The sequence below is a fragment of the Pollachius pollachius genome (genome assembly GCF_949987615.1).
Source record: "Pollachius pollachius genome assembly, chromosome: 12".
Classification (NCBI taxonomy): domain Eukaryota; kingdom Metazoa; phylum Chordata; class Actinopteri; order Gadiformes; family Gadidae; genus Pollachius; species Pollachius pollachius.
In genome coordinates, this window is record NC_136945.1 from 2,147,860 (window position 1) to 2,172,666 (window position 24,807).

Here is a 24,807-nt window from a genome sequence, read left to right on the forward strand (position 1 = left end):
GCTTTACCTAAACCAATCAAATTAGACGAGTGCATCCTATGTCAGAAGAAGAAGCAATCTGAGTACCTCTCTAGTGGTGAAATTGGCAGGGGTGTTATTGTTTCGCTTGCCAAACAAACTAAGATATGTGATACTCGAACTGCTAGGGTTCTTCAACTGACAGTGCAGGAGCAAGAGATCATAAAATACCACACCAAATCCTGCTACAGAACTTTTCAAAGGGATATGGCTAAGGCTGATCACACAACCCAGCCATTAGAACAGTCTGAGCCATCTCAGCAGAGACCTATTAATGATCCAACTGAGCGTCGAAGCGGAAGGTTTAAGACCAGTGTAACTACAAATGCATGTATCTTTTGTGGTTCAGATTGCAAAACAGTTAAACAGAAGAAAATACACAAATTGTTCAGAATCTGTGAAAAACCGATGGCCCAGAAATAACTAAACGCGGCCATGTTGTTCAAGGACCATGTGTACACCCAAACAGTGGTAATGTGCGAGGCAGATGATGTTTTTGCGGCTGATATCCAATATCATGACCCTTGCCGTAAAGAGTATTTTAATAAGTATAATGCCAAAATTGAGGACATCCTGAAAAATCTTGAAAAGGAGGATTCAATAACAGCTGAGGACAACTCATTGAAGGCTAGATTTTTGGCTCTTGGGCTTGATTTGAGCAAAACATCATACAGTCTGACTTCCATCAGAGACAGACTCAATGAAGGTTCAACTCAAGTAGTGTCAAACCGAGCTGCAAAGCAGCTAATCATTGAGCTGTATGGAGACAATGTCTGCTTTACATACCCAGGTAACAAACGAGCATCTCAGATGGTACTTTCCACCAACAGTTCTCCAGAGGTCTTGGTAGAGTCCCTGAGAGTTTCACCTGTCAGACAGGTGGCAACTGAGCTGGCGCAGGAGTTGAAGGAATACAGCTTTGGACTACAGAAGAGCTTCTGTGAACCACAACTGTCAAATGACATTTTCATTAAGAACTGACCACAAAGATGGCAGGAGTTTTTCTCCTATATGTTTAAGGGGAAAACAACTTACCACCTGAAGACTGATGTAGTCTTTCAAATTCTGCATAACATCCTTACCGAGGGCAAGGAACCAACACCTTTTCATGTTATGGTGGCTCAAGGAGTGCACAGTCTGACACGATCAAAAGAGCTGGTGACTGCTCTTAACCATCACGGAATATGTGTCAGTTACAACACGGTCAAGAGGATTGATGTTGACCTCGCTGAACGTATCATAACTACAGCAGGTAACAACAGAGTACCTCTCCCTGCTGTCCTAGAAGCAACAAGCCCATTAAATGGGGCAATGGATAACTTTGACCACAATGAAAGCACCCTGGCAGGAACAGGCTCCACACATGATACCATCCTTGTTATCTTCCAAAATGTTCCAATCAGTGTAGAGAAACCATCAGCGGAAAGTGAGATCTCTGCAAGGTCCGTTGATACTCAGAGCCGGACCACAGTAAAGCTTAGGTCTAAAGTCCTTTGCCAAAAGATTATCAGGATGGGGCCAGTAAAAGAGCGCGGGGAGATACACCTTGACTATAAGGTATCAGAGCCTACTCCAAACACAAAGAGCTCCACCATTGAAGCATCAGAAGTCTTAGATATGTCGAGAGACCCCTCTTCCACAACAACTGACGGCTATGCTAAAGCAACCGAGTCCACCAAGTCAATAAATTCAGACTATTTTTTGTGGATGGCCAATCGCTTCTCCAAAAAAGTTACACATGTCAGTGACAGTGTCCCAGGATTTACAGCTCTGAGAAGCGCAACTGTGAATGCCAACTTTCATCCTACCACCAAAATTCTTACCCCCGTCCTTCCTTATCCCGCAACAACATTTGATGCAATCTTCACCACAATGATTAACTTTCAGGATGTGCTTAAACAGAAGGGAGATGCCTATGGTGGTTTGTGGGCCGACGAAGGTGTGTACCGTATTGCCAAGGAAATCCAACTTATGAAACCAGGCCAGTTTAATAATATATTCCTTGGTCTAGGTGGGTTTCATATGGAGAAAATTGTGTTGGCCTGTCTTGGTACATACCTGGAACCCTCTGGAATTTTTGATGTTCTAGTTGAAACAGAGTGCTACGGTACTGATGTCATTAAGACCGTGATCTCTGGTTCTCACTATGCTAGGGCCCGCACTGCCCATTCAATGATACACGAGGTCCTCACATCCATGATCTTGGAAGCATTCCTCTCCAAATACCCTGACAGAAAAACAGAGATAGAGGCACTGCAGGTCAACTGGAAGTCCCAAGAGCCTTCAAATGAAGAGTGGAACACCAAAAAGGAGCTTTCTAACATCATCAATGCAGCCTTTCAAGTCTACCTTAAGGAACAGGCATTGCAGTCCCAGTCCTTTAATTACTGGAGGACATATGTTTCTGACTTGTTCCCAATATTGAGGGATCTGACCAACTCTCTGCGCTCTGGAGACTGGATTCTCTACCTCAGTGCAATAGAGAGGGCAACTTCACTGTTCTTTTTTGGGAGAACAAACTATTGTCGATGGACACCATTATTCCTTCAAGACTGCTATCAACTGAAGGAGAAGTTCCCACTCCTCTATGACTCATACATACATGGTGGATTTGTTGTGAACACCACCAAGAAAGGTAGTGGAGTGCCATTTGATCAGGCACTAGAGCAGTGTTACAACCGGCCTGCCAAAGTGAGTGGAGGGATAATTGGGGTCACCAGGAAGAAGGAAGCAGTAGCTCTTTGGGGAATCATCAAGCATAAAAAGGACCAGTATGTTGATCTCCTTGAGATGAGGGATGATGTTGGAGGAGAACTCTCGCTTCATCATGACTTCAACCCGAGCACTACAACTAAAGTAGTTAAGATGGTGCAAGACATAGAGGAATATCTCCTCAATGTATGCAGTCCTTTAAGAGACCAGGGCATGCTTAAGAATGTTCTCACTGGAGAAATTGTGACCAAGGTAAATGTCGACAAGTTGTTGTGCTGCATCACAGAGGGCAGTGCTACTTGTGCTAAATTTACCGATGATCGACTCAGAAATAAGTCGATATTGATACACTTGACTATTAGTAAAGTCAAGTTTACTTTGCCAAAGACCACCTTGAACTTGGCTTCCAAAGCAGACATCAAAGATGAGACAATCAAAGCTCTCATGTTTATTGAGTACGGGTGTCACCGGGGATTCACAGTTGAGGAGCTACTACAGCATGAGATCACCAACTCTGCATTCTTCTTGGTTGACAAAGACGGTTACTTGAGGAAGAGTGCCAAATCACAACTTGGGACTGAGCTGTTGAAGTTGTGTCCACAAATAGATATAAAGGTCCAGTTACCACCCCCGCAAACACACACCATCATTATCGACTTCATGGCATTGGTGAGAAAGGTCTCCTTAAAGAAACTTGATCCACTCATCAAGACATTCCACGACTTTGCTAATGCTTTGACATTTATGGTCACCAAAGCTGGAGGTGACTGTGATGAGATCCATGTAGTTTTCGACACTTACCGAGAGGACAGCATCAAACATGGAGAGAGGGAGAGAAGAGGAAAATCAAAAAACATGGTTGTCCTTGATTTGGTATCACCAAACCAAAATGTTCCAGTGGTATTAGAGAACTTTTGGTCATCTTCCATTAGCAAAACTGCTTTTCAGGCATTCTATGTTGAGTGGCTGACCACCAATTACAAAGGCACCAAACCACTATACCTTGGTATATCCCCACAGGCATGGATTGTGTCAGCAGCGAGTGCTACTCCATTCCCTCGGCTCAACTGCACACACGAGGAAGCTGATGACAGGATGATGTTCCATGTGCAGGACATTTTAAGTCACCGCACAGGATCTACATCACTGACACTGTCATCGGGTGACACACATGTCTTTGTGTGCCTATTATACCACATAACAGTCAATTGGAGAAGTCTCGGCCTCCAAGAGCTCTGGCTTATCCGTAACTCAGGAGTGAAAAGATCAATATTACCACTTCATGATATCTGCAAAGCACTGGGAGACGAGCTCACACATTGCCTCCCAGCACTACATGCGCTGACTGGGTGTGATACAACTAGCAAAATTTCAACTAAACTTGCAGCTCTGAACACTGTCCGCAAACCAGACAACTCTTCTCTGATTCTCAATTTCAACTGTCCACAGCTAACAGAGAGTGCAATACAAATGGCTGAAAGATTCTTGGTCAAATGTCTCAAACCATCAACAGACATGGAGACATTTGACGACCTGCGCATTTCTGCGTTCGATAGTAATGTCCTCAAGATGGACTTTGAGAGAACTGCTTGCACCTCAACTAATGCAGGAAAACATATACAAAGAGCCTATTATCAACAGCAGCTTTGGGTCCAAGCACCATTTACAGACGCCACCTCAATCTTAAATGCAGATGCTTATGGTTTTATAAGAAAGGGCAGTTTATTAGTCCCTGAGATTGTAATCTCAAAACCTGAAGGGTTGCCAGATCCCTGCTCATGTGCCAAATGTGCACACAAGAATGGATGTCCCTGTCGGGTAGCTGGTATCCGTTGCTGCAAGTACTGCAAATGCGAGGGAGGCAATAGTTGTAAAAATCCTATCACTGAATGAGCTCTCATCATCATCGCCTTACCTGGATTCCATCAGTACCTGGACTTGACGTGTTACCTTGCAACACAGGGAATTAACCTGCTGCTTTGTAGTTTTCACTTTAAGTTAACGTTCTTATGATATTAGCATGGTTGGATATAAAATGTCTGTATATCAATAAAATGCTTGTTTTCTTTCTTTGAAAAAAGTCCTGTGTTTGTATACAATTGTATTTAAAACCCCACCCCCACCCCCACCCCAAACACACACACAGCATCCACCCTGGAGACACAATTAGAACTATCAACCCAGAATTCTTACACTGTAAACATTGTGATCACCTAAGAAAATCTGTAGCTTCAAGAGTTTATATGTACGCATATTTAATGAGAGATTGCCTAATTTGCATATTTTACTTATTTTTGAGACAAAGTGTAATACAAAAAGTATTTCTATTAAGTTGAAGATTAATCTGGTAGAAATTGATTAGGATATCTACAAAGGAAAAAAAAAGTCCCATTCACCTGTATTGTGATAAAAGTGTCACCTATAGTTGTCATTTTCAGGACTTTCGTCCCGGATAGAGATTTTGGCACACATCACACATTGTTCAGTGAGGTAATATTAGTCTATAACATTTGAGATATTCTCCGCTAAATGAAGCGCATACAAATCTTCCCCAGGACCTAGACTAGCAGTCATTTACTCCCCCTTGTGGGAATTTTGTGGTATTGTAAATTTGCCAACCACTTATACACCCCAAAACATATGTAAAGCGCAATAGAAGAAGGAAAAAACTGAAAAGCATAATAGGACCCCATTAAGAGGTTATTAGGAGTGTGTTCATTTCAAAGAAATGCGTTTGAAGCATTGTAGGTGACAGCTTTTGGCGTTTCCTTTAGCCAATCAGAAGCAGGTCAATTGAGCAGTGTTCAATGGCCTCATGTTCAGGACGAGAATGAACTCTTTCAACTGCTGCCCTTTGAGTCCTTACAATAAACCCACACAAACACACAAACCAGATGTAAAACATAGCTTTTATTGTAATGGGTAAGCTACACAACATTTTGCGAGTACAAAATACATAATGAAACATATAAAATATAAATAATCTGATAAAGAGTTGACGGAATGTGGATATCTGAAAGGATGTTTCTAAAAGTGATGAGATCATTACGTTATAGTCTGATGTGACAGATGCTGTGTTAACTGAAGACCTCCTACTGTAATCAAATTCAAACTCAGTAGTGCATATTGATTTTCTTAATCCAATATTAATTGTTAAACCTCACTCGTATTCTGCTGTAATTTATAGTACAGCAGAATATGTGTAAACATGTAACACACACATCTTGTTCCAACTAATCCTGATGGTCCTGCTCATTCTGCTCCTGAGCTCTGCTCTGGTCACTCAGCTGGAGGACCGAGTCAACACAGCAATGTCAAGCGTGGCGCCACATGAGGAGAGGGCCGCTCAGCCCTGGCACTCAGACAGGACATTGGCCCTTGTGCGGAGCTTCGTCAGGAGGCCCTGCACCGTGATGTTAAGCCCGTGGAGCCGCTCAGACTTCTGCAGAACGTCTTCCTGCAGCCGGCGCAGCGAGTCTGCTCGCCCTGTTGTAGGAGAACCCAGGGGGGCGGGGGTGGTGGTAGAAGGGGTTGTTAGCGGTACTGGACCACGTGACTACACACACTCTGTGTCTGCTGCAAGCATAGTCATCAGGATCCTCTGATTCCAGCACAGGGCCGGACAGATCCATCCTTATGCAGGCCTTCTGCAGGATTTGTGAAATAAAAACTTATCTTGCTACTGGGGTTCATAGGTATGCCTCCCCCCCCCCCACCTGATTTCCCTAATCTACCTATTTAAGACTTTTTGAGGCCAATATTGCAAATAAAGGATGCACAGTGGCCCTTACTACTTACGTCCCTAGCCATATCTAATGATAATGAGAGGCCAACCACATGGCTCGCTGTGTAAAGGTCACACTGACCTGACCTGATCGCTAACTCACTCTGTCACGCTATTACTGAACAATGAAAACGGTATGTTTTCCAACACCGCCCCCCGTACCGACAACAGCGTGACACCGGTGACCAGACGGACAGAATGGTTATGTTGTGGTTCATGGCTTACCTGCTAGGGAGCTGAGGAGGCCTCCGGTCTCCCTCCCCAGAGAGCCTGCGTCTTGCTGCAGCTTGCGCAGCCTGTCGCCCCCGGGCTGCGAGCCGTCACTGGGCCCGCTATTGGCCTCGGCCGTCTTCAGGAGGTCCAGCTGCTTCTCCAGAGACACCAGGTCCTACACACCCACACAGCAGCACTTCAGCTCAAAGTCTCCCCAGTGAGGATCAGAAACTCAGATACTCCAAGAATACTCCAAGACTATGAGGAGATTTAACTAAATAGTGGTGCGCATCCTTTGCAGACTCGGACCCCATTCTACCAATCACATTGACAGCTTCTTAGTCAGCGCTCTCCCACCGCTCCTCACCTTTGCTGCATGGTCGGCCTTTGCCCTGGCTCTATCCGCCTCCTCTGTTGCGTTGACAGCCAGTCTGTTCCCAGAGCGCAGGAGGTCTCTGAGCTGGTCCAGCGTGGGCCGCAGGGCCCCGGGCAGGGGGGCCAGCTCCATCAGGGCCTTTTCTGCTGGGGTCAGCTGGTCTCTGGCCTGGAGCACAGGCAGGACGTAGACGAGACGGGGCATGGATCAGGGCACAGACAATAAGAAAGTGTTTATTTGGTTTGTGCTTGCCATTTATAGGCTCAGATAAGAAGAGATATCTCTCTTTGCATTCTGATCAGTTGACGTGATCCTACCGTTCCCAGGGCATACCTTAGTGAGGTCTGCGTTCAGGTCATCGATGGTGTCCATGCTGTCTTGTAGTTTATCCCTCATGCTGGAGATGGAGTCCTCCACGGAGTCAAAGCCCTGAAGCAGCCCGTCCACGTCAGCCCCCACTCCCAGCGTAGCATCCCTGAACACACACACACGCACACACACACACACACACACACACACACACACACACACACACATGCACACACACACACACACACACAAACCACACCACACAAACATGTTTTAGTCTTTTCAAAGGCCAGAGGCAAAAGCCCTTTTCTCGGCTGGGGTTCCCTGAAATTGTTCAAGCCATGTTATTCCATGACTTTAGACCCCAACATGATTCCTTCCCCCCATCCCTTCCTCCCAACCCCGGTTCCTAAGGAGAAGCCTTCTCAGATGGAAGGCCGCAGGTCCTCTACTCGTGGAGGCCTTACCGCGCGTCCTTGGCCTGCTGCAGCAGCCTGCGGGCGGTCTCCAGCGGGGGTCCGGCCTGCTCCAGGACGCGGGAGCTGTCAGGCAGAGCGGCGGCCAGGGTCTTCAGGTCCTCCAGCTTCCTCTTCAGGACCGCCAGGCTCAGGGGCAGCTTGGCCCTCAGGACCCAATCGCTCACCTCCTGCACGTGGCTCAGGTTGGAGTTGGGGGCTGCTCGGGGGTACAGGGAGATTTCAAGTTGTTTGTTAAGTAAGGAAACAAGCCCTTTAAGGAATGACCAGTAGAAGAAGATCCAAGCTCCTACCTGATAGGAAGTCTCTGAGGTCTTTCACGAAGTTGCGTGTGTCTTTCAAATCGGTCTCCAGCTCATCTCTGGCCTGTTTTATCTGCTTAGACAGATTCTCTGAAGACTTTGTCACTTGGTTGGCTGTTTTCTTTGCTTCTTCAAGCTGAGCAAGACAGAAAAAAGTATATATTATTGAAAACTGCAGATTCTTTTTTTGAACAGGCACCACAAAGAACAATAATGCAGTCAAACAAAGTGTTTTTTATAATTTGTCCTGACCTGCTCTTCAGCCTGTTCGATCTTGCTGTTGAAACTCCCCACTCTGTCTTTCACTTCGGCGGCATCAGACACAGCACGTTTCCCCAGAGGCAGCGCACCGACGCACTTATCGCCGCGACCACAGGGGGGCGCCACAGGGCAGAGATCGCCACTGGCCTCGCAGCTCTGAGGAGTGCAGGGAGCTGAACGCGTGCTGCCACACACCTGGAAAACACGACAAATACGACAAGCAAAATAAACTAAAAACACATTTTGAGATACAATGTTAACTTTATACATAACTATTTTAATTAGTTAGAAGGTGCCTTTATCCAAAGCAACGTAGGGCGCAGGTAAGGGGAACGCAACATGTAGGTTGTGTTTATTGGGGATTGAACCTAGTACCTTTTAGCTACTGTAACCACTCGGTATATCCCACCCCATGTTAACCATGTATACTTCGACATGCACTGGGAATTCGGAATGGATAGAATCAATCAGGTGTGTTATCAAATCACATGGTATGGAATAAAAGAAACAGACAGGCCCACCTTCTGAGCCGTCGGTGTCAGGTCTGGTCTGGTGGCCAGAAGTCTGTCCAGTTTCTCCAGATCCTGGGTGTTTCCCGGCTGGACTTTGTTGCGGAGGTCCTCGGTTTCCTTTCTGGTGTGTTCTGACCGGTCCACTATCTTAACGCTGGCGTCCACACTTTTGGCTGCGTCCGTAGACTCATCGTGGGCCTTCTGGATGGTGGAGAGGGCCCCTGAAAACAAACCAGCAACAGAACAAGTGGCATCAGCTTCAAGAGGAGAATTCACTTTTTCATCGTAGCCCTCCTTCTTTGATCAATGTTCATGACAATATTGAACAAGGATATTAACCGAACTGAAAGAGCTTCATCACTACTGACTCATACCTGTGTAGTCGGCATTAGTGGTATTCTTCAGTGCAGAGTTCTTGGCGTTGTACTTGAAAACCAGCCCGTCCAGTATAGCTTGAAGAGCGTCCAGCTTGGAGTCCTGACCCGGCACCTGCCTCAGGGGGGAGATCGCTCCGTCCAGCTGGTCCATCTCGTTCCTGGAGCCACAGAAAGAAAGGCATCATATAAAGACCCACGTATGACTCTTGTATGAGCTCAATAGAGTACTTAAGATTAACCAATACCACATTAGTTGACCATATCGTGGGGCTGTGGAACCCATCCTCCCTGTGTGGTGCGTACCTGAGTCTGTTGAGCTCAGCGAAGGCCTTGTTCATCTGAGGGGACGAGCTCAGAGAGAGAGGGACCGAGGAGCGGATCGTCTTCAGCTGGGCCTCCAGGGCCCTGATGCGGGGCTCCAGGGCGGAGGGCTGGTCCGGGCCGGCAGGGGGGGAGGGCCCCCGGCGGGAAAGCTCCTTCAGGCTCAGACTGAAGTTCCCGATCTGGGCCTCCAGGTCGAAGTAGCACAGGGGGCAGGTCTCACAGATGGGGAAGGAGTCGCAGTGACCTCGGCTGCACATGTCGCAGCGTGGCCCGCTGACCCCCAGGCGACACACACACTCTCCCGTCTTCCTGTCGCAGCCCCCCAGAAGGGTCCCTGCAGCGGCACAGCTACAGGCTGCACAACCAGGAGGGAGAGGACCAGGTGAGCGTCTGCTGATTGGTTTGTTCACCTAGCTACAGAGCTACCGGTAGGTCAGTGGCTCGGTAGGAAACCAGCTGGATGCAGTCATTTTAAAAGCGTTCCAATAATAATATGATTATGTGGTGTCATAAATATATGGCTTGTTAAGCCCGTTGAGACGGTACCTTTTGATGATTAAGGCTATACAAATAAAATTGAATTGAATAACAATCCAGCCTGTTACAGCAGTAATAGCTGGTAACTGTAGTAGAGGACTTACGTTTACAGCCTATCAGAGGATCCCCGTATTTGTTGTCTGGACACTCGGTGCAGGTACGCCCTCCAAAGCCTGCTCTGCACTTACACTGGCCTGTCGACTAGACATAAAGAGACCATCACTCAGGATGAACACATAAAAGGCACAATACAAACTCTGTTTGGTTCCATAGACAGTACTGTCTGAAGGTGGCCAGCTCCTACCTGGTCGCAGGTGTCGCTGAGAGAGTTGGTCGGGTCACAGCCACAGCTCTCACAGCCACTCTCCCACACTGGCTTCCAGTGGCCCGTGGAGCAGCGGTCACAGGTGAGGCCCTGGAAGTGGGCGTGGCAGGGGCACTGCCCCGTCACCGGGTCACACTGGTGGGAGCTGGAGCCGTCCGGAGAGCAGGAGCACTCTGGGGTGGAGAATCAAGAGAAGCCAAGGGTTGAGAACAACAGCTCTCAAAACTTTCAGCCCTCAAACAGGCATGGAGAAACCCTAAGCATTTCAAAAATGGCTCGGAAAGAGAAGTCAAATATATAAAAATAGCAAATTAAACGTGACCAGGTCTGTAGGGTCCGTTGTGCCAAAAATTAAAAGACAAGACACAGACATATTATTACTAAAGAAATGCCTTGATGTCGGTCCCTTTGCAAATGCCCACATGCATAAAGGCCGATAAAGGCCTGAAAAAAGTTCTTTTCAGAGAAGAAAATCAACAGATTCATAAAAAGTGGTCTGATCTATGTGATGTTACGATGTAATTTCCATTGCACTTCCAGTTCACATCTTTCCATAAGATCTTTTGGCCCTAGAACTCTTTACTTTCCAGACCTACTCTGCTCCACAATAGAGTGCTTCGTTCCACAATGACCCACCAGTGCAGCCCAGAGGGTTGGAAACCTTCAGGCCGTAGTAGCCGCTCTTGCAGCGGTCGCAGCGGGATCCCTTGACGTTGGCCTTACAGCGGCACGACCCCGCGACCTCGTCACACTGCCCTCCGTCCACGGCGCCCTCCAAGCTGCAGACACAGCCTGGCAGGAGACAGGACATTCAGTATTCTGCACCACTACATGCTGATGCTTAGAGACCAAAAAGAATGCTGCATTTTCGAGTAGTTGTAGTATAAGTAGAATTTGTGTAGTTATTTGCAGTATGGTAATGGACCACTCACGTGTGCAGGCATCTGGTTGGTTTAGTAGTATAGTAGTATAGTTGTAGGGTAGTATAGTAGTATAGTTGTAGGGTAGTATAGTTGTAAGGTAATATAGTTGTAGGGTAGTATAGAAGGATAGTTGTAGGGTAGTATAGTATTATAGATGTAGTGTAGTATAGTAGTATAGTTGTAGGGTAGTATAGTTGTATAGCAGTATAGTAGTCTAGTTGTAGGGTTGTATAGTAGTATTGTAGTATAGGTATAGTGTAGTATTGTTGTAAAGTAGTATGGTCCATTCATGTGGGCAGGAGGTTGGTATTGTAGTAGAGTTGTATAGTAGTATAGTTATTTGCAGTATGTTAGTGCACCACTCCTGTTGGCAGGCATCTGGTCGGTATAATACTATAGTAGTATAGTAGTATAGTTGTAGGGAAGTATAGTAGTATAGTTGTAGGGTAGTATAGTCCTCTCACGTGTGCAGGCGTCTGGTTGGTCCATCCTGCTGCGGGGGTTGGGTTGGTAGCCTGGGGCACACTGGCCACATTGCGGCCCTGTGGTGTGGTGCTGGCAGCTCTCACACACCCCTCCACTCCTCCTCCCGCTGGCCTCGTACACTGCCTGGTCGAAGCGGCAGCTCTGGGCGTGGTTATTGCACTCGCAACCTAGACACAGGAAGAGGCTTTCAGCAGGGCGCAAATCCTCCAAAATCATGTGAGCTGCTGTGAAATCAGGTATCACTGCTAAGGAGTAGGTACAGTTCTTACTCGAGAATGGGGGTATTTGTACATTCACATACGTGAGTTATAATCCAGATGACCCCCATTATAAACCATCATGCCAGTTATAGCCTGTAGCTATAACAGCTTGCATAATAACCATACCAGTATGACGTGTTAGAGTCTGAGGAGGACAACATCAGCATGGCTCTAGTGAGTCGTGTGATCGAGGGGTTCTTACGCTGGCAGGCGTGCGTGTGTCTCTCCTCGGCAGGCCTCCAGGGCCGGTCCTGGAACAGGTCAGCACAGCGCTCACAGTTCACCCCGGCGGTGTTGTGCTGGCACTCACAGCGGTCGCCCACCTGTCAGGACACAGGGCGGTACGTTGGAGATCCCTGGACACGTTGGATAGCTAACATAGAACACTCTAGGGATACAACCCTAACCCTGGTCACACTTTAACCATCTCATGTTTTTGAACCTGTGCAGAACCTTGAGACAAACACACACACTTATACACACACTCACACACTCACACGCACACTCACACACTCACTCACACACTCACAGAGACACTCACACACTCTCCCTCCGTTACACACACACACACAGACACCCACACGCACACTCACTCACAAACTCACTCACAATCACACTCACACACACACACACACACACACACACACACACACACATACTCACACCAACACTCACACTCAAACACACACACATACACACACAGTCACACTCACACACACACTCACACTCCAGGCGTTACCTGTATGCTGGAGGAGTTGTCGGGCAGGCAGCGGTTGGCGTGCCCGTGGCACAAGCAGCTGCCCATCACCTGCATCTCCCTGAGGGCATAGAAGCGGCTCAGCGTGCGGCCCGGCAGGCGGGGCACCTCGCCCAGGTCCGTCAGCCGTACCCTCAGCCCCGTCAGCCCCGACAGACCTGTGGGTCGTCGTGGGAACGGTGAGCGGGGACGAGTCATTCATGGACTCGTGGCATTACAACAACAGGGGTGAGATATGATGTGTGAAAACAGTGACACTGACTTTCTATCTTCTGGGCTTCAGGAGCGGAGACAAAGGAGTATTGCTGCAACGGACTGAACTGGATCTGGAGGAGGGAACAACCAATCAAAAACAAGACCTCCTCTTCACTCTCCGTATGGCACAATATGAACCGAACAGGAAGGAGGAGGAGTTCCTATGGTCTGCTATGCAACCCAACCCCAGTGCCACATCTAACATCAGGCTTTTGATATCCATAATTTTTATATTATATTATTAATATGATATTAACTTGAGATGTGGTGTGGTTGGTGTTTTTAACATCTCAGAAAGAACAATCCCATTAATAGCTAGGCTGGTATTTGCTGACTGAAAGCTGGTGGAGCAGCCTGCTTACCTTCTGGTCGCGGTAGTGGCTGGGCCCGGCAGGGGGCAGGGTGTAGCAGTAGGTCTGCACCAGGCTGTGGGGCGTGGACGTGGAGACCCCGGGGAAGGAGGCCTTGCAGTCTGAGGCGATGTAGAGGGTGGGCTGCCAGCTGCGACCCTGGTCCAGGGTCCTCTCGATGACCATGGCATCGGGACGGGGGCCCTGTGGGAGGAGCAGGGGGAACAGAATGTGGATGGTCCCGGGCGCACAGCAGTGGAGGGGATTAGCGTCAGGAGGACCTGCACCCTACCTTGAAGTTGAGGATCAGGTGGTCCAGCTGGATGGGGTTGGGAAGGTTCAACTCGATAGAGACCGGATTCACGTCTAGAAGATCCAGAGGAGGAAGACATCAGCAAAACAGAGGAGGAAACACAGCGCTAGTCAAGTCTAGCTTGGTCAATGCATACAAATCGATTGCATTAGCAATATTTCCTGGTTAATGCACACCTGGTTAATTCCTTGTTAATTTCCTGGTTAATTTCCTGGTTAGATGACTGACAAACAAAGACATGAAGACAGCGAAACGGTCGGATAAGTACCTTTCTTGGACTGCCACCACCTGTCTGGTCCTGCGGTCGATAGGACGTCATGCACGGTGTGAGCCAGAGAGGACGCTGGGTTCCTGGAGTCACATGGACAGCACTTCATCCTCCACTGGGGAGGGGGGGGGGGGGGGGGATAAGAGAAGGAACAGTGAGTAGAACCAGGTGGCCTGAGCTGCTCCCCAGGGACCTTCACCCAGAACTGGGGTAAAACATGGATTCAATAAGTGACAAGCAGTGCATCTCACAGATACACACCACTACCCGTAAAAGGTGGAGGAAAGATAATGGACATCATATGTATTTATAATGAATCATGGTTGATTTGTGGTAGATATACTTTAGAGGTCCGTGGAGATTCTATGCTTTTCAGACTTCAATTTAAATGGACTTGTAGGTTATGATGGATGGACTTTTCTGCCTAATTGTATGATTTTAATTTGTAAAGGATTTGATAAATGCAATATTGTCCCTTGTTAAATAATATATTTGTAATATTGACCCAGTTACTCAATTTGATCAACAGAAGAATCCCATAAACGGCAAAAGCCCATGTGTTTGCTCTGAGTCCATGGACGGCGCATGTCAGTCCACTTCAATGCCACTGTGTGTGTGCGTGCTGCCGGCAGGTCAGGTCATTCAGAGCAGCCATCCAAAGGCTCCCTGGCAGCTTCTCTGGGCCAAAGGGAATGGCTGCGTTCCCGGTGGGCCAAGGGTCCACCCCTCCTGCCCTCCCCTCCCCTGCTATATCCCCCTCCACCACCAGGAGGGAGGACCAACCCCTCTCCCTTGGCGCCCTCTACTCTCTCTGCTCTATTCTGTACTGCTGTGCCCCCTCCACCACTACGTATCGCTGTGCCTCGACCCTCTCTGTTCTCTCCACCCTTGCTATACCCCCCTCCACCACCAGAGGAAGGACCACGTATCACGTCGGTCCACAGTCCAAAACTCTATTTATAGAGACTGGCGGTTTGAGAACCCTGTGAGCAGCGGACCGGCGGGCCTGTGGGGACCCACGTGTCCACACCAGGATCACCACTGCAGAACTCGCTTTAGAATAGTGGAAGGAGGAAAATGACGCAGGATCAAAACTTCTATCCTAATGACCTAAAGCAGTATCTGCTTTGGGGTGTCAGAGTATAATGTGGGGTTCTATGAAAGAAACATGATCAATTGGGCTTTTATTGTACTTGTCATTCTCTGGTCTTAAGGGCCTTCTGCTGAGAAATACCCAGATTTTTTTTTAAATGGTCATGTTATTCTGGGAGGAAACCAGCAGACCCCCGAACCTTAATTGATGCTTCCTCAGCCTCTGTGTACTGGTACAGGCTACACCAGTCCGCCCCTGTGTACTGGTACAGCCAGGACCAGTATGGCCCCTGTGTTCTGGTGGACCAGTACACAGGTTGTGTGCGTGCGCGTGTGTGTATATGTGCGCGTGTGTGCGTGCATGTTTGTGTGTGTGTGTATGTGTGTGTGTGTGTGTGTGCAAGGGGCAGTATGAGTTAGTGAGTGTGTTAGTATTTGTTAGCTGTGCTGATATACAGTGAAGTACATCATTTCGGGTATGTCTTGCCTGTGTACTGGTGCAGGCTGTACCAGTACACCTCTGTATACGTACCGCCTGCACCAGGTACTGCCCACAGTGATTCTCTACACCATAGCAGCACATTGACGTCATACTTGTGGTGAGTAATAAGTCGAGTAGTTTAAGTTCAGGTGGTGGTACTATTGATGAGTGAATGCTGTATGAACCGCCCCCCCCCAAGGCCAGGGGGTGGAAATAGCTGCCAGGGACACATGCTGCCCATGGCTCTGGACCAGGCTATTGGGTCAATATTTGAATTATTCATTGATTTCTCCTTCAAATAAACCTATATTTTGACCCAGCTGTTTGAAAGACCCAAAACCTCTGTGGATATTTGGTGTTCTCTCCCTGTCCGTTCAGCTGAAGATGCCCCAGTCCCACTCGAAGGGAGTGATCTTTCCTTCTCTCCCCTCCCCCTTGTGGGGTAAACTGATTCAAAGGGCACCGTGGGGGTCTCAGGGCAGAGTGGACCCTCTGAGGGCCAGGGGCCTGCTCGTCTTCACAATCATAACGCAGGGGCCAAAGAGAGTCAGGCCAACACGTACTCATCACCATGGGTTAGCTCTACCTCTGGGAGTCTGGTAACGGTGGGCAGAAAGTCATCAGGTGTATGTCTTCTGAGAAACACAAACCTCAAGCCCTTACTGGTTTCCAGTGGACGGTCTCTATTATCATTCATTACTGGCTACTGCACTACTTCCTACATCCTACATCCTTCATGTTTCAACTACACTGTGTGTGTGTGTGTGTGTGTGTGTGTGTGTGTGTGTGTGTGTGTGTGTGTGTGTGTGTGTGTGTGTGTGTGTGTGTGTGTGTGCATGCGCCTGTGCATGTGTGTGTATTTTAGTGTGTAAGGGAATGTATGAGTGAGTGAGTGTGTTAGTCAGCATGTGATAGCCCTACTGACATATAGTAGGTGTCTATCGCCCTTCCCTGTCTGGAAAGGACAGGGTGTGGCAGGAAATGAGATGGCGCTACACCCCTCCCCTATAAAGAAGTGTCTCTTACCTACGTTATCCGTAGCCTGAGGGGAGGCACGCATGCAGCGAGGGGTGAGGTGCTGCTATGCAACACAGAGCTGAATGCATGCCTGCTGCTGGTGATCACTGGAATATACCTCACTCACTGCAATACTGTTATGACAACATTTGACTTGTGTTTGTGAAGTCCGGGTCATCCCTACAGCTGGGCCTACCATTGCCACTGCCAGCATAAGTAGATTCCTACATATCTTTAAATTGATATTTGAGTTCAAATGCTGTTATAAATCCTAAAACTTCCACACCTAAATACTGTGGTAATTCTGACATGTGAAAGCAACAAGCCGCTACTTTGCTGTCACAGCAGTTGTTCAGACGGTGACCTAGCAATATCCTGACTCAGTTGCAACACGGGTTTCATCTGTGGTCTCTGGCACTGCAACCAGACAGTTTCACCAAAACACCACGGATGGGATGTGGCCCTGAAACTGTCTGAGTCTGAGTGGACACAGCTATCTGATGGACTATAGAGAGCCTACAGTTGTGTGTGTGTGTGTGTGTGTGTGTGTGTGTGTGTGTGTGTGTGTGTGTGTGTGTGTGTGTGTGTGTGTGTGTGTGTGTGTGTGTCTGTGTGTGTGTGTGTGTGTGTGTGTGTGTGTGTGTGTGTGTGTGTGTGCTCGTTACCTGATGAAACATGATGAAAAGTTCATCGGCATTAAATGTTATACAAGTAGTTTTATAGGTTTATATTCTATTCTAGTTTTTATTAGTAATTTATTAGTCCTGTTAATAAGTCTGGAAAATAAAATCACAGTTTTTTCTGTATAGACACCTATAACCTGTACACATTGTTATACATTAACACATTTAAATTAATATATTTAATTCTAACTATGTCAAGATTTAATCCTCTAAAAAATATGTTTAGGCTGTTTTATCATTTGCCCTCAAGTTTCACCAAGCATCTCCTGAGTTGACCTGTATAATGTTTTATAGTATGATAGAATGAGCCCTGAGCCGCTCTAGATTCTTATAATGGACCCCCTCCTAGAGGGGTCTCCTCCTAGGGGGTTCCTCATCAACACAGGGGTCACATGGCGTGGGTCTGTATCCGACCCTGTTTCTACGGAAACCCGGGTTGCGGGGGTCCTACCTGTTGGTAGGGGGTGCAGAAGACTTCGGAGCCCGCCAGGCCGCAGGTGGAGGAGGCATGGAGCCGGTCGGCCCGCCCCAGGAGCAGGTCCCCGGTGGGGGGGTAGCAGGCGCCCCGGAAGCAGTCCGTCTGGGCGGAGGAACCCACCGCCAGCGCTGCCATGGAGACATTAGTGAGCCGACAGGACCAGATAGGCCCCTGGGTCTGGGTTGTAATTGATGATTCTGTTGCTAGGGTAACCCGGAACCGAGAGGCCCCTGGTCTGGGTTGCATTGATGGTCCTGTTGATACGGTAACCCAGGCCAGAGAGGCCCCTGGTTCTGGGCTGTATTGATGGTTCTGTATTCGAGCCTGTCGCTACGGTAACCAGGACCAGAGAGGTTCCCTGGTTCTGGGTTCTAATGTTATTTCCGTATTCAAGCCTGTTGGTACGGTAACCCGGACCAGAGAGGCCAGCTCCCTGGTTCAACACTGCTGCTGGGTTTGTCTGAATCACCAACAGTTTGTTAGAAGTCTATGCTGTACGAGATCATAAAGCCTTACCTGCTATCACAAGCAGCAGCCTCTTCATCTTCTTCAATCCAATACAGAGTTCTTCAGTAGTCATACAAAATAATTGAAAATATTAGTCAGCAGGCATCACCACGCTACTCTATAACGGTTTCCTCCAACAGACGCGTGTCCACTCTACTTTACAACGGCTTCTCAAACTGATCCGTCTAAAATAACCCATTTGATAGTTCGGTATCATCACATTTGATACCGAACTATCAAAACTATACTCCAAACCTGTCCAAGTAGAAGGCAAAGCCTCCAGATTGAGTCAATGTTTGTTCCTCCCTATGTCCTCTGTGGCTCACCTGTGGTGGAGCGGTCGGTTAGTTCCATCAGGTGTGTATCAGAATGTGTGTGAGGGCCTGGGACAGCGCCTTATAAACACCGTCAGCCACACCCTCCTGCTCCGCCACCACACCCTGCTCCGCTGAATCAACACTCCTCACCCACACCTGTGTGGACACGCACCGTGATTACACTCCTGCTCACTTCACTTACCGTCACGCGCGTGTGTGCGCGTGCGTGCATGTGTGTGTGTGTGTGCGTGCGTGCGTGCGTGCGTGTGTGTGTGTGTACACCCCTCAGGGGTGTAAGATAATCGCCTTATCCAAGTAATTTGAACGTTTGCATTCATTCAACTTAACCTAATTTAACCATGAACTACAGAGAGACAGACAGAGACACTCAGTTAAAGAGACAGATGGACATATAGGTAGATAGACAGACACAGAGGGACGGACGGACAGACAGACAGACAGACAGACAGACAGACAGACAGACAGACAGACAGACAGACAGACAATTAGATTGATCACTCTCTATCACTGTGTGCGTACTTTATCCATAGCCTCCGGCTGCTTATAATCACATTGTTTCTCTTCTCTTCATTCTTTTCCGACAACTGACTACCTCTCAGGTACAGGGTGTGTTTCTGACTCAACGGAAGATGACGTACGCACACACACATACAGACACACACACAGGCAGGTCCTATCATGGCCAGTTGGTGTTTGCTTTTCCAGATAGCAACACGAGCAAAGCCTGGAATTTTCCTTTCTCTGCTTGCCATTCGCTGCTAATTCCTAAACCTCTTCATGCTGTTGTTATGATGGCTGGTCAAAACCTTATGAATGAGCAGGTAGGTAAAACCACATATGACTGTACCAGTCGAAGTTATAATAGCTGTAATCAGACCCAAAACACTGTTGTCCTATAATGTCTGAATGGTTTGACGTACCGCCACAGACAGAAATGTGTGATTTATTTTAGAATTTGTATTCTTTATGATAGAGATAGCTAGACAGAAAAAAAATGGGAAATAGAGGGGAGGACATGCAGCAAAGGACCACGGGCAGGAATAGAACCCTGGTCGCTGCGATCAGGACTGAGCCTTAATGGTACTCGCTCTACCATCGCCCAAGAAAAGTGATCCTGAGGCTAAACAAGACATGACCCCACATTAGCATCACAGAGCGCCATCATCTGCTCTCCGTGATGACAGAGAGCAGTGATATGAACTCCGACACGCCGGCTTAAACACTGATTCCATTGAGAAGGTACGCTGGGTCAGGACAGCGAAAGCACAACCCCACAACGTCACATGGACACTCACTGCTTCAAGACATCCGGAAGTCCCACAAAGTCTTACCAGCCAATGCTCTCATTGATGTGTGATTACAAGAAAAGGCTTGTAAGCCTTTCAGCTTTTACACACACATTTGCAAATGAGCTATAGAAAGTTACAGCAAAGTAGAATACAAGTTCACACTATATTGAATAGAAGTTGTATAGACAACGTGTTTTGAGAGTACAGACAGACGTGTGGAACCAATGGGAAGGAATTTGTAGCTCCTCAAAGTTCAGGACAATCAGGTGACCAGGTCACCTGGTGTGTGTGTGTGTGTGTGTGTGTATGTGTTTGTGTGTGTGTGTGTGCGTGTGTGTGTGTGTGTGTGTGTGAGGATATAGTTAGTGAGTGACAAAGTGGGAACATTTTACGTTGGAAATGTATGTATGTATGTATGGAAATTTCCTAAATATCCATCCTAGTGGAACTGTGCAACACTATACTAGTGCCTCTGTGTATAATGACACAACCTTTCTGAGGATAATATTGCATCATGTTCGGTAGAGAACATGTGGTTTTCTATATTCAGGATTGAACTAAACCAGTAACATCTACCTTCATGTTGAATGGTGACTTCAGACACATATCTGATACTGAAACATGTTTGTGGGTGATCGGCTGAGCAGGGTTAAATGGGATGGAGAACATACTGGTTTACAGTGAAGAGTAATGCTGTCTTATTCCCCCCATTGACACACCCAGTGTTCCCAGTGCTGATGTCTAGCTTTCTCTACTGTTCTGGGTCTACTGGTTTGGTATTATTTCTTATTCTAAAGTACGAGTGCGTCCTCATCTCCTGACATGACGAGGGGAACGCTGGTGTGTGTCTGTGCGTGTGTGTGTGTGTGTGTGTGTGTGTGCATGTGTGTGTCGCCATGTGCTCCACAGTTCACCTCAGACAGTGGAGCATGGGTGAGCAGGGTTTCCACGACCTTTCCCCTGATTAGTGGCTCTGGATGCAGAAGCAACAGGTCCTGTTTTGTTTATCACCTGACTTCAGGGAACCTCAGTGCACCGTGTTATTATGATAGCAGACTCATATCACCATCTGTCCATCACCAATTTAGTGGATAGTTTTAAGACAGAGATCAAATGAAACAATGTTTTTTGCTAAAGGGACGGTTTGTGTAATGCCAAACCTTCTTCTGAAGGATTTGTGTTTAACATTGGGATTACAACAGAGAGAAAATCAAGTATTGCCACAAGACGTGCAGTCAGGAGTGTGATTCCTCCATCCCTCTATATAAAGTGGATGAAAAAGGTCCCCGGACACTATTTTTGGTTCTTTCAGGAGCGATGGGCTCTTCTCCCACTAGAAAGGACTGTGTAGCTAGCTGTACTGTTTAACTGTTTGACCCTAAAGTGTTACCGTACTATGAGTTGTTACGTATTTTAAGCACATAAGTTGCCCCCACATAGCCACAAGGAAGCAGGATCAAATACACAAGCTTCATTAGCTCCACATAGCCACAATGGGAGCAGGACCAACAAATAAGCTACAATAACTACTCCAGCCACAGATGGCAGCACCTTTAGACAGGTGAGGAAGCCGGAGCCAAAACGTTACATAGGCCACGCCTACTTCACATAGGCCACACCTACTTGATAGAATCAGGGAGCGGGAGTCAGATGAGGTCAAAGACATATGGCAGACCCGTTGAGAGCCCCGGGGAAAGCCCCCCGGGGCTGTAAGATAGCTCTGCGGTATTTCTCTCCACGCGAGTTAAATACAATTCCCTCCTTTTGCTTCATAGTTACCATACCAAAATACTTTAACAAATAAAGTGAGTTAAAAGTGACCCGGATTGAACTACTTTCTTCAAGAACACGACAGAGTGGGTCTCGCGGGATTAACTTCACGTGATTTGGTGGCAATAACCCGGAACTCGATATGCATGGGTTCTCTGTTAGACCGTGGACATCAATAAAGAAGATTTTAACTTTTCCATTCGGATACTTTATTGATCAAAACGACATGGTGTCAGAAGTGGGATGCTTTCTGAAGACATCACTCGGACAACTTCATCTCTAGGAACGTAAACTTTGAAGTCTCGACCGCGGTAAGCGAAACCATGGAAATGGCAGATGGATTCAGAAGTCCGGACCCTCTCGTTTTCGATGAGAATGTGGCAGTCCACTGGCGCAAGTTTGAACGAGAATATGATATTTTCATTGCCGCCGCACACGGTGATAAACCTGCCCAAACGAGAGCTTATATACTCCTCAACCTTGCAGGACCGGAGGCTATAGAGAGGGAGCGATCAGTCACCTATGTGCCCGCAGTACTAGCAGAAGATGATAACGTCGTCGTTCCAGCAGAATCTAGAGAGGACCCCGAACATCTGAAAAGGAAGTTTAAAGAAATATGCAACCCTGAATCAAACGTGATAATGGAGAGGCACAACTTCAACACCAGACACCAAAAACCTGGTGAAACCATCGAGGCATACTTGAGTACACTGAGAAATCAGGCTAAAAACTGTAATTTTGGTGTATTGGAAAACTAACTGATAAGAGACAGACTGGTCTGTGGATTAAGTAGCGACATTGTTAGACGTACGCTGCTAAAAGAGACTGACCTAACACTGTCTAAAGCATTAGCGAGCTCACTGAAAAAAATAGCAAAGCCCTCTCCATGCCTAAAACTGTTACAACCGCCAGTGTGGATGCAGTACAAAACATAGAAACATCTACAGCAAAATGAAGCTCACTATGAAGGAAAATCCATCAATCTCCAGTTGCCGGAATTGTGGGGGAACCCATCCAGCGAAACGTGACCATTGTCCGGCTTTTGGCCAACAGTGCCACAACTGTGGTTAGCAGAACCACTTTTAAAGCCAATGCAGGTCTAGCAAGTCAAGCAGACCAAACAGACAGATAAACCGTCTATATGCCGAAACAAACTCCAGCAGTGAAAGTGAAGACACATTCACCATTGAAGGCTTGTCCTAGCATGATGATGGGAAGAAAATTGACAAGGAAGGACAGTGTTTTGTGACTGTTAATGAAAAACAACTAAACCTGAAAGTGGATACAGGGGCGAAATGTAATGTTATGTCCCTTAACACATACAAACTTGTCAGGCACACTGAAGAACTGCAAATGCCAATTAAGCAGGTCAATCTTGTAGCATTTGGCGGTTCTATGATCAAACCGATTGGCACAGTGACATTACCATGCAAGCTAAATGAACAGCTGTATAACCTACAGTTTGAAGTCGTGAAAGAAATTGTTCTTGGCCTACAGGACAGCCTACATATGAAGCTAGTCACCTTCAGCAATGAGGATCACACCCTGTCGCAAAAAAGTTTAAGGCATATGCAGACCAATTCAAAGGTGAAGTCGGTGACTTACCTGTAACATACTTGATGAAGGTAGATCCAGAGATAACACCGGTTGTCAGCCCTCTACGTCGTATTCCAGCTGCAATGCAAAAAAAAGTGGAACAAGAGCTCCAAAGAATGCAAACCCTGGTAGTAATTGAACCTGTGGATGAGCCCACAGAATGTTTTTTGAATTAAGTGGCCACACACAAGAAAGAGACGGGTGACGTGCGCATCTGCATAGACCCCAGAAACCTTAACAAGGCCCTCATGCACCCTCACCATCCCATGCGCACGGTGGAGGAGGTTGCCACTCAGATGTAAGGTGCCACTATCTTTTCCGTCCTTGATGCTAAAAGCTCCTTCTGGCAAGTCAGACCGGATGATGCCTCATCCCTCCGCACAACATTCACAACTCCGTATGGCCGATTCAAGTTCTTAAAGATGCTGTTTGGAATTTGTACAGCCTCAGAAGTGTTTCAAAGAGCCATGGAACAATTATTTGCAGGACATCCATGTGCTATAATCGTGGACGACATCATCATCGGTGGCGAAGACCCTGATGAGCATGAAAGAAACCTGAAAAAGAGACTGGATCATGCCAGACATGTGAAACTGAGACTGAATCCCAGCAAATGCAAGTTTGGACTCAACGAGGTGAGCTATGTTGGGCACACATTCACAGATAAGGGGCTAAAAGCAGACCCTAAAAAAATAAAAGCAATCAGTGAAATACCACCCCCAGAGGACAAGCCAGCTCTTCAGCGTTTCTTAGGAATGGTAAACTACTTGGGCAAGTTCATTCCAAATCTAAGTGAACTAACCACACCACTACGTCAGCTGCTCCACAAGGAATTGGTGTGGAATTGGACGGAGCATCAACAGAATGCTTTTGACAGGCTCAAGACCTCCATCAGCAGCCCACCTGTACTCCATTACTATGATGTGAGGCAACCAGTGACGCTCACCTGCGATGCATCACAATATGGTTTAGGGGCTGCTTGCCTCCAAGAGGAGAATCCCGTGGCATACGCGTCTCGCACACTGACCCAGACGAGATATGGGCAAATCGAAAAGGAAATTCTAGCAGTGGTCTTCGCCTGCTACAAATTATATGACTACATCTATGGCAAGCCGGTTGTGATTGAGACTGACCACCAGGCCTTGGTCACCATTCACAACAAACCATTTCACACCATCCCAGCTCGCCTGCAACGCATGATGTTACAGTTGCAAAAATTCGACCTGGCTCTCACCTACAAAAAAGGGAAGCTCCTCTACTTAGCTGACACCCTTTCCCATGTACCGAGGTGCAATGCCAGCCCCCAGAGGGCAGAACGGCCAGAGTTTGACGTGATGACAGTTCAACTAATATCCCCACGGCGTCTGGAAGAACTCAATACACTGCTGAAGACACAATGCTGCAGAAACTCACCTGTT

At 47.4% G+C, this 24,807-nt stretch overlaps 1 protein-coding gene across 1 annotated transcript; it reads right to left on the reverse strand.

Moving 5' to 3' along the window:
- Nucleotides 1–5,621: 5,621 nt before the first annotated feature.
- On the reverse strand, nt 5,622–18,815 carry lamb3 (laminin subunit beta 3). The gene is made up of 23 exons (XM_079748513.1): nt 18,723–18,815; nt 18,406–18,456; nt 17,863–18,017; nt 14,139–14,253; nt 13,850–13,923; nt 13,570–13,761; nt 13,215–13,278; nt 12,935–13,110; nt 12,398–12,518; nt 11,914–12,102; nt 11,163–11,318; nt 10,506–10,699; nt 10,306–10,402; nt 9,644–10,019; nt 9,338–9,498; nt 8,973–9,184; nt 8,443–8,646; nt 8,182–8,326; nt 7,880–8,087; nt 7,437–7,578; nt 7,095–7,271; nt 6,740–6,902; nt 5,622–6,216 (listed from the first exon to the last, which is right to left on the reverse strand). Exons 1-23 carry the CDS (start codon nt 18,748–18,750, stop codon nt 6,077–6,079), a joined length of 3,540 nt encoding a protein of 1,179 aa, XP_079604639.1. The 5' UTR covers nt 18,751–18,815; the 3' UTR covers nt 5,622–6,076.
- Nucleotides 18,816–24,807: the final 5,992 nt, after the last annotated feature.

Bases quoted from the DNA above. Each gene is read 5' to 3' on its own strand.
- lamb3 (XM_079748513.1), bottom strand. From the start codon at position 18,750: ATGGAACTAACCGACCGCTCCACCACAG. The intron at 18,018-18,405 runs GTAAGGCTTTAT...TCTCCATGGCAG, and splicing joins GCTGCTGCTTGTGATAGCAG to CGCTGGCGGTGGGTTCCTCC. The intron at 9,499-9,643 runs GTACGCACCACA...CTGTGGCTCCAG, and splicing joins GCTGAGCTCAACAGACTCAG to GAACGAGATGGACCAGCTGG.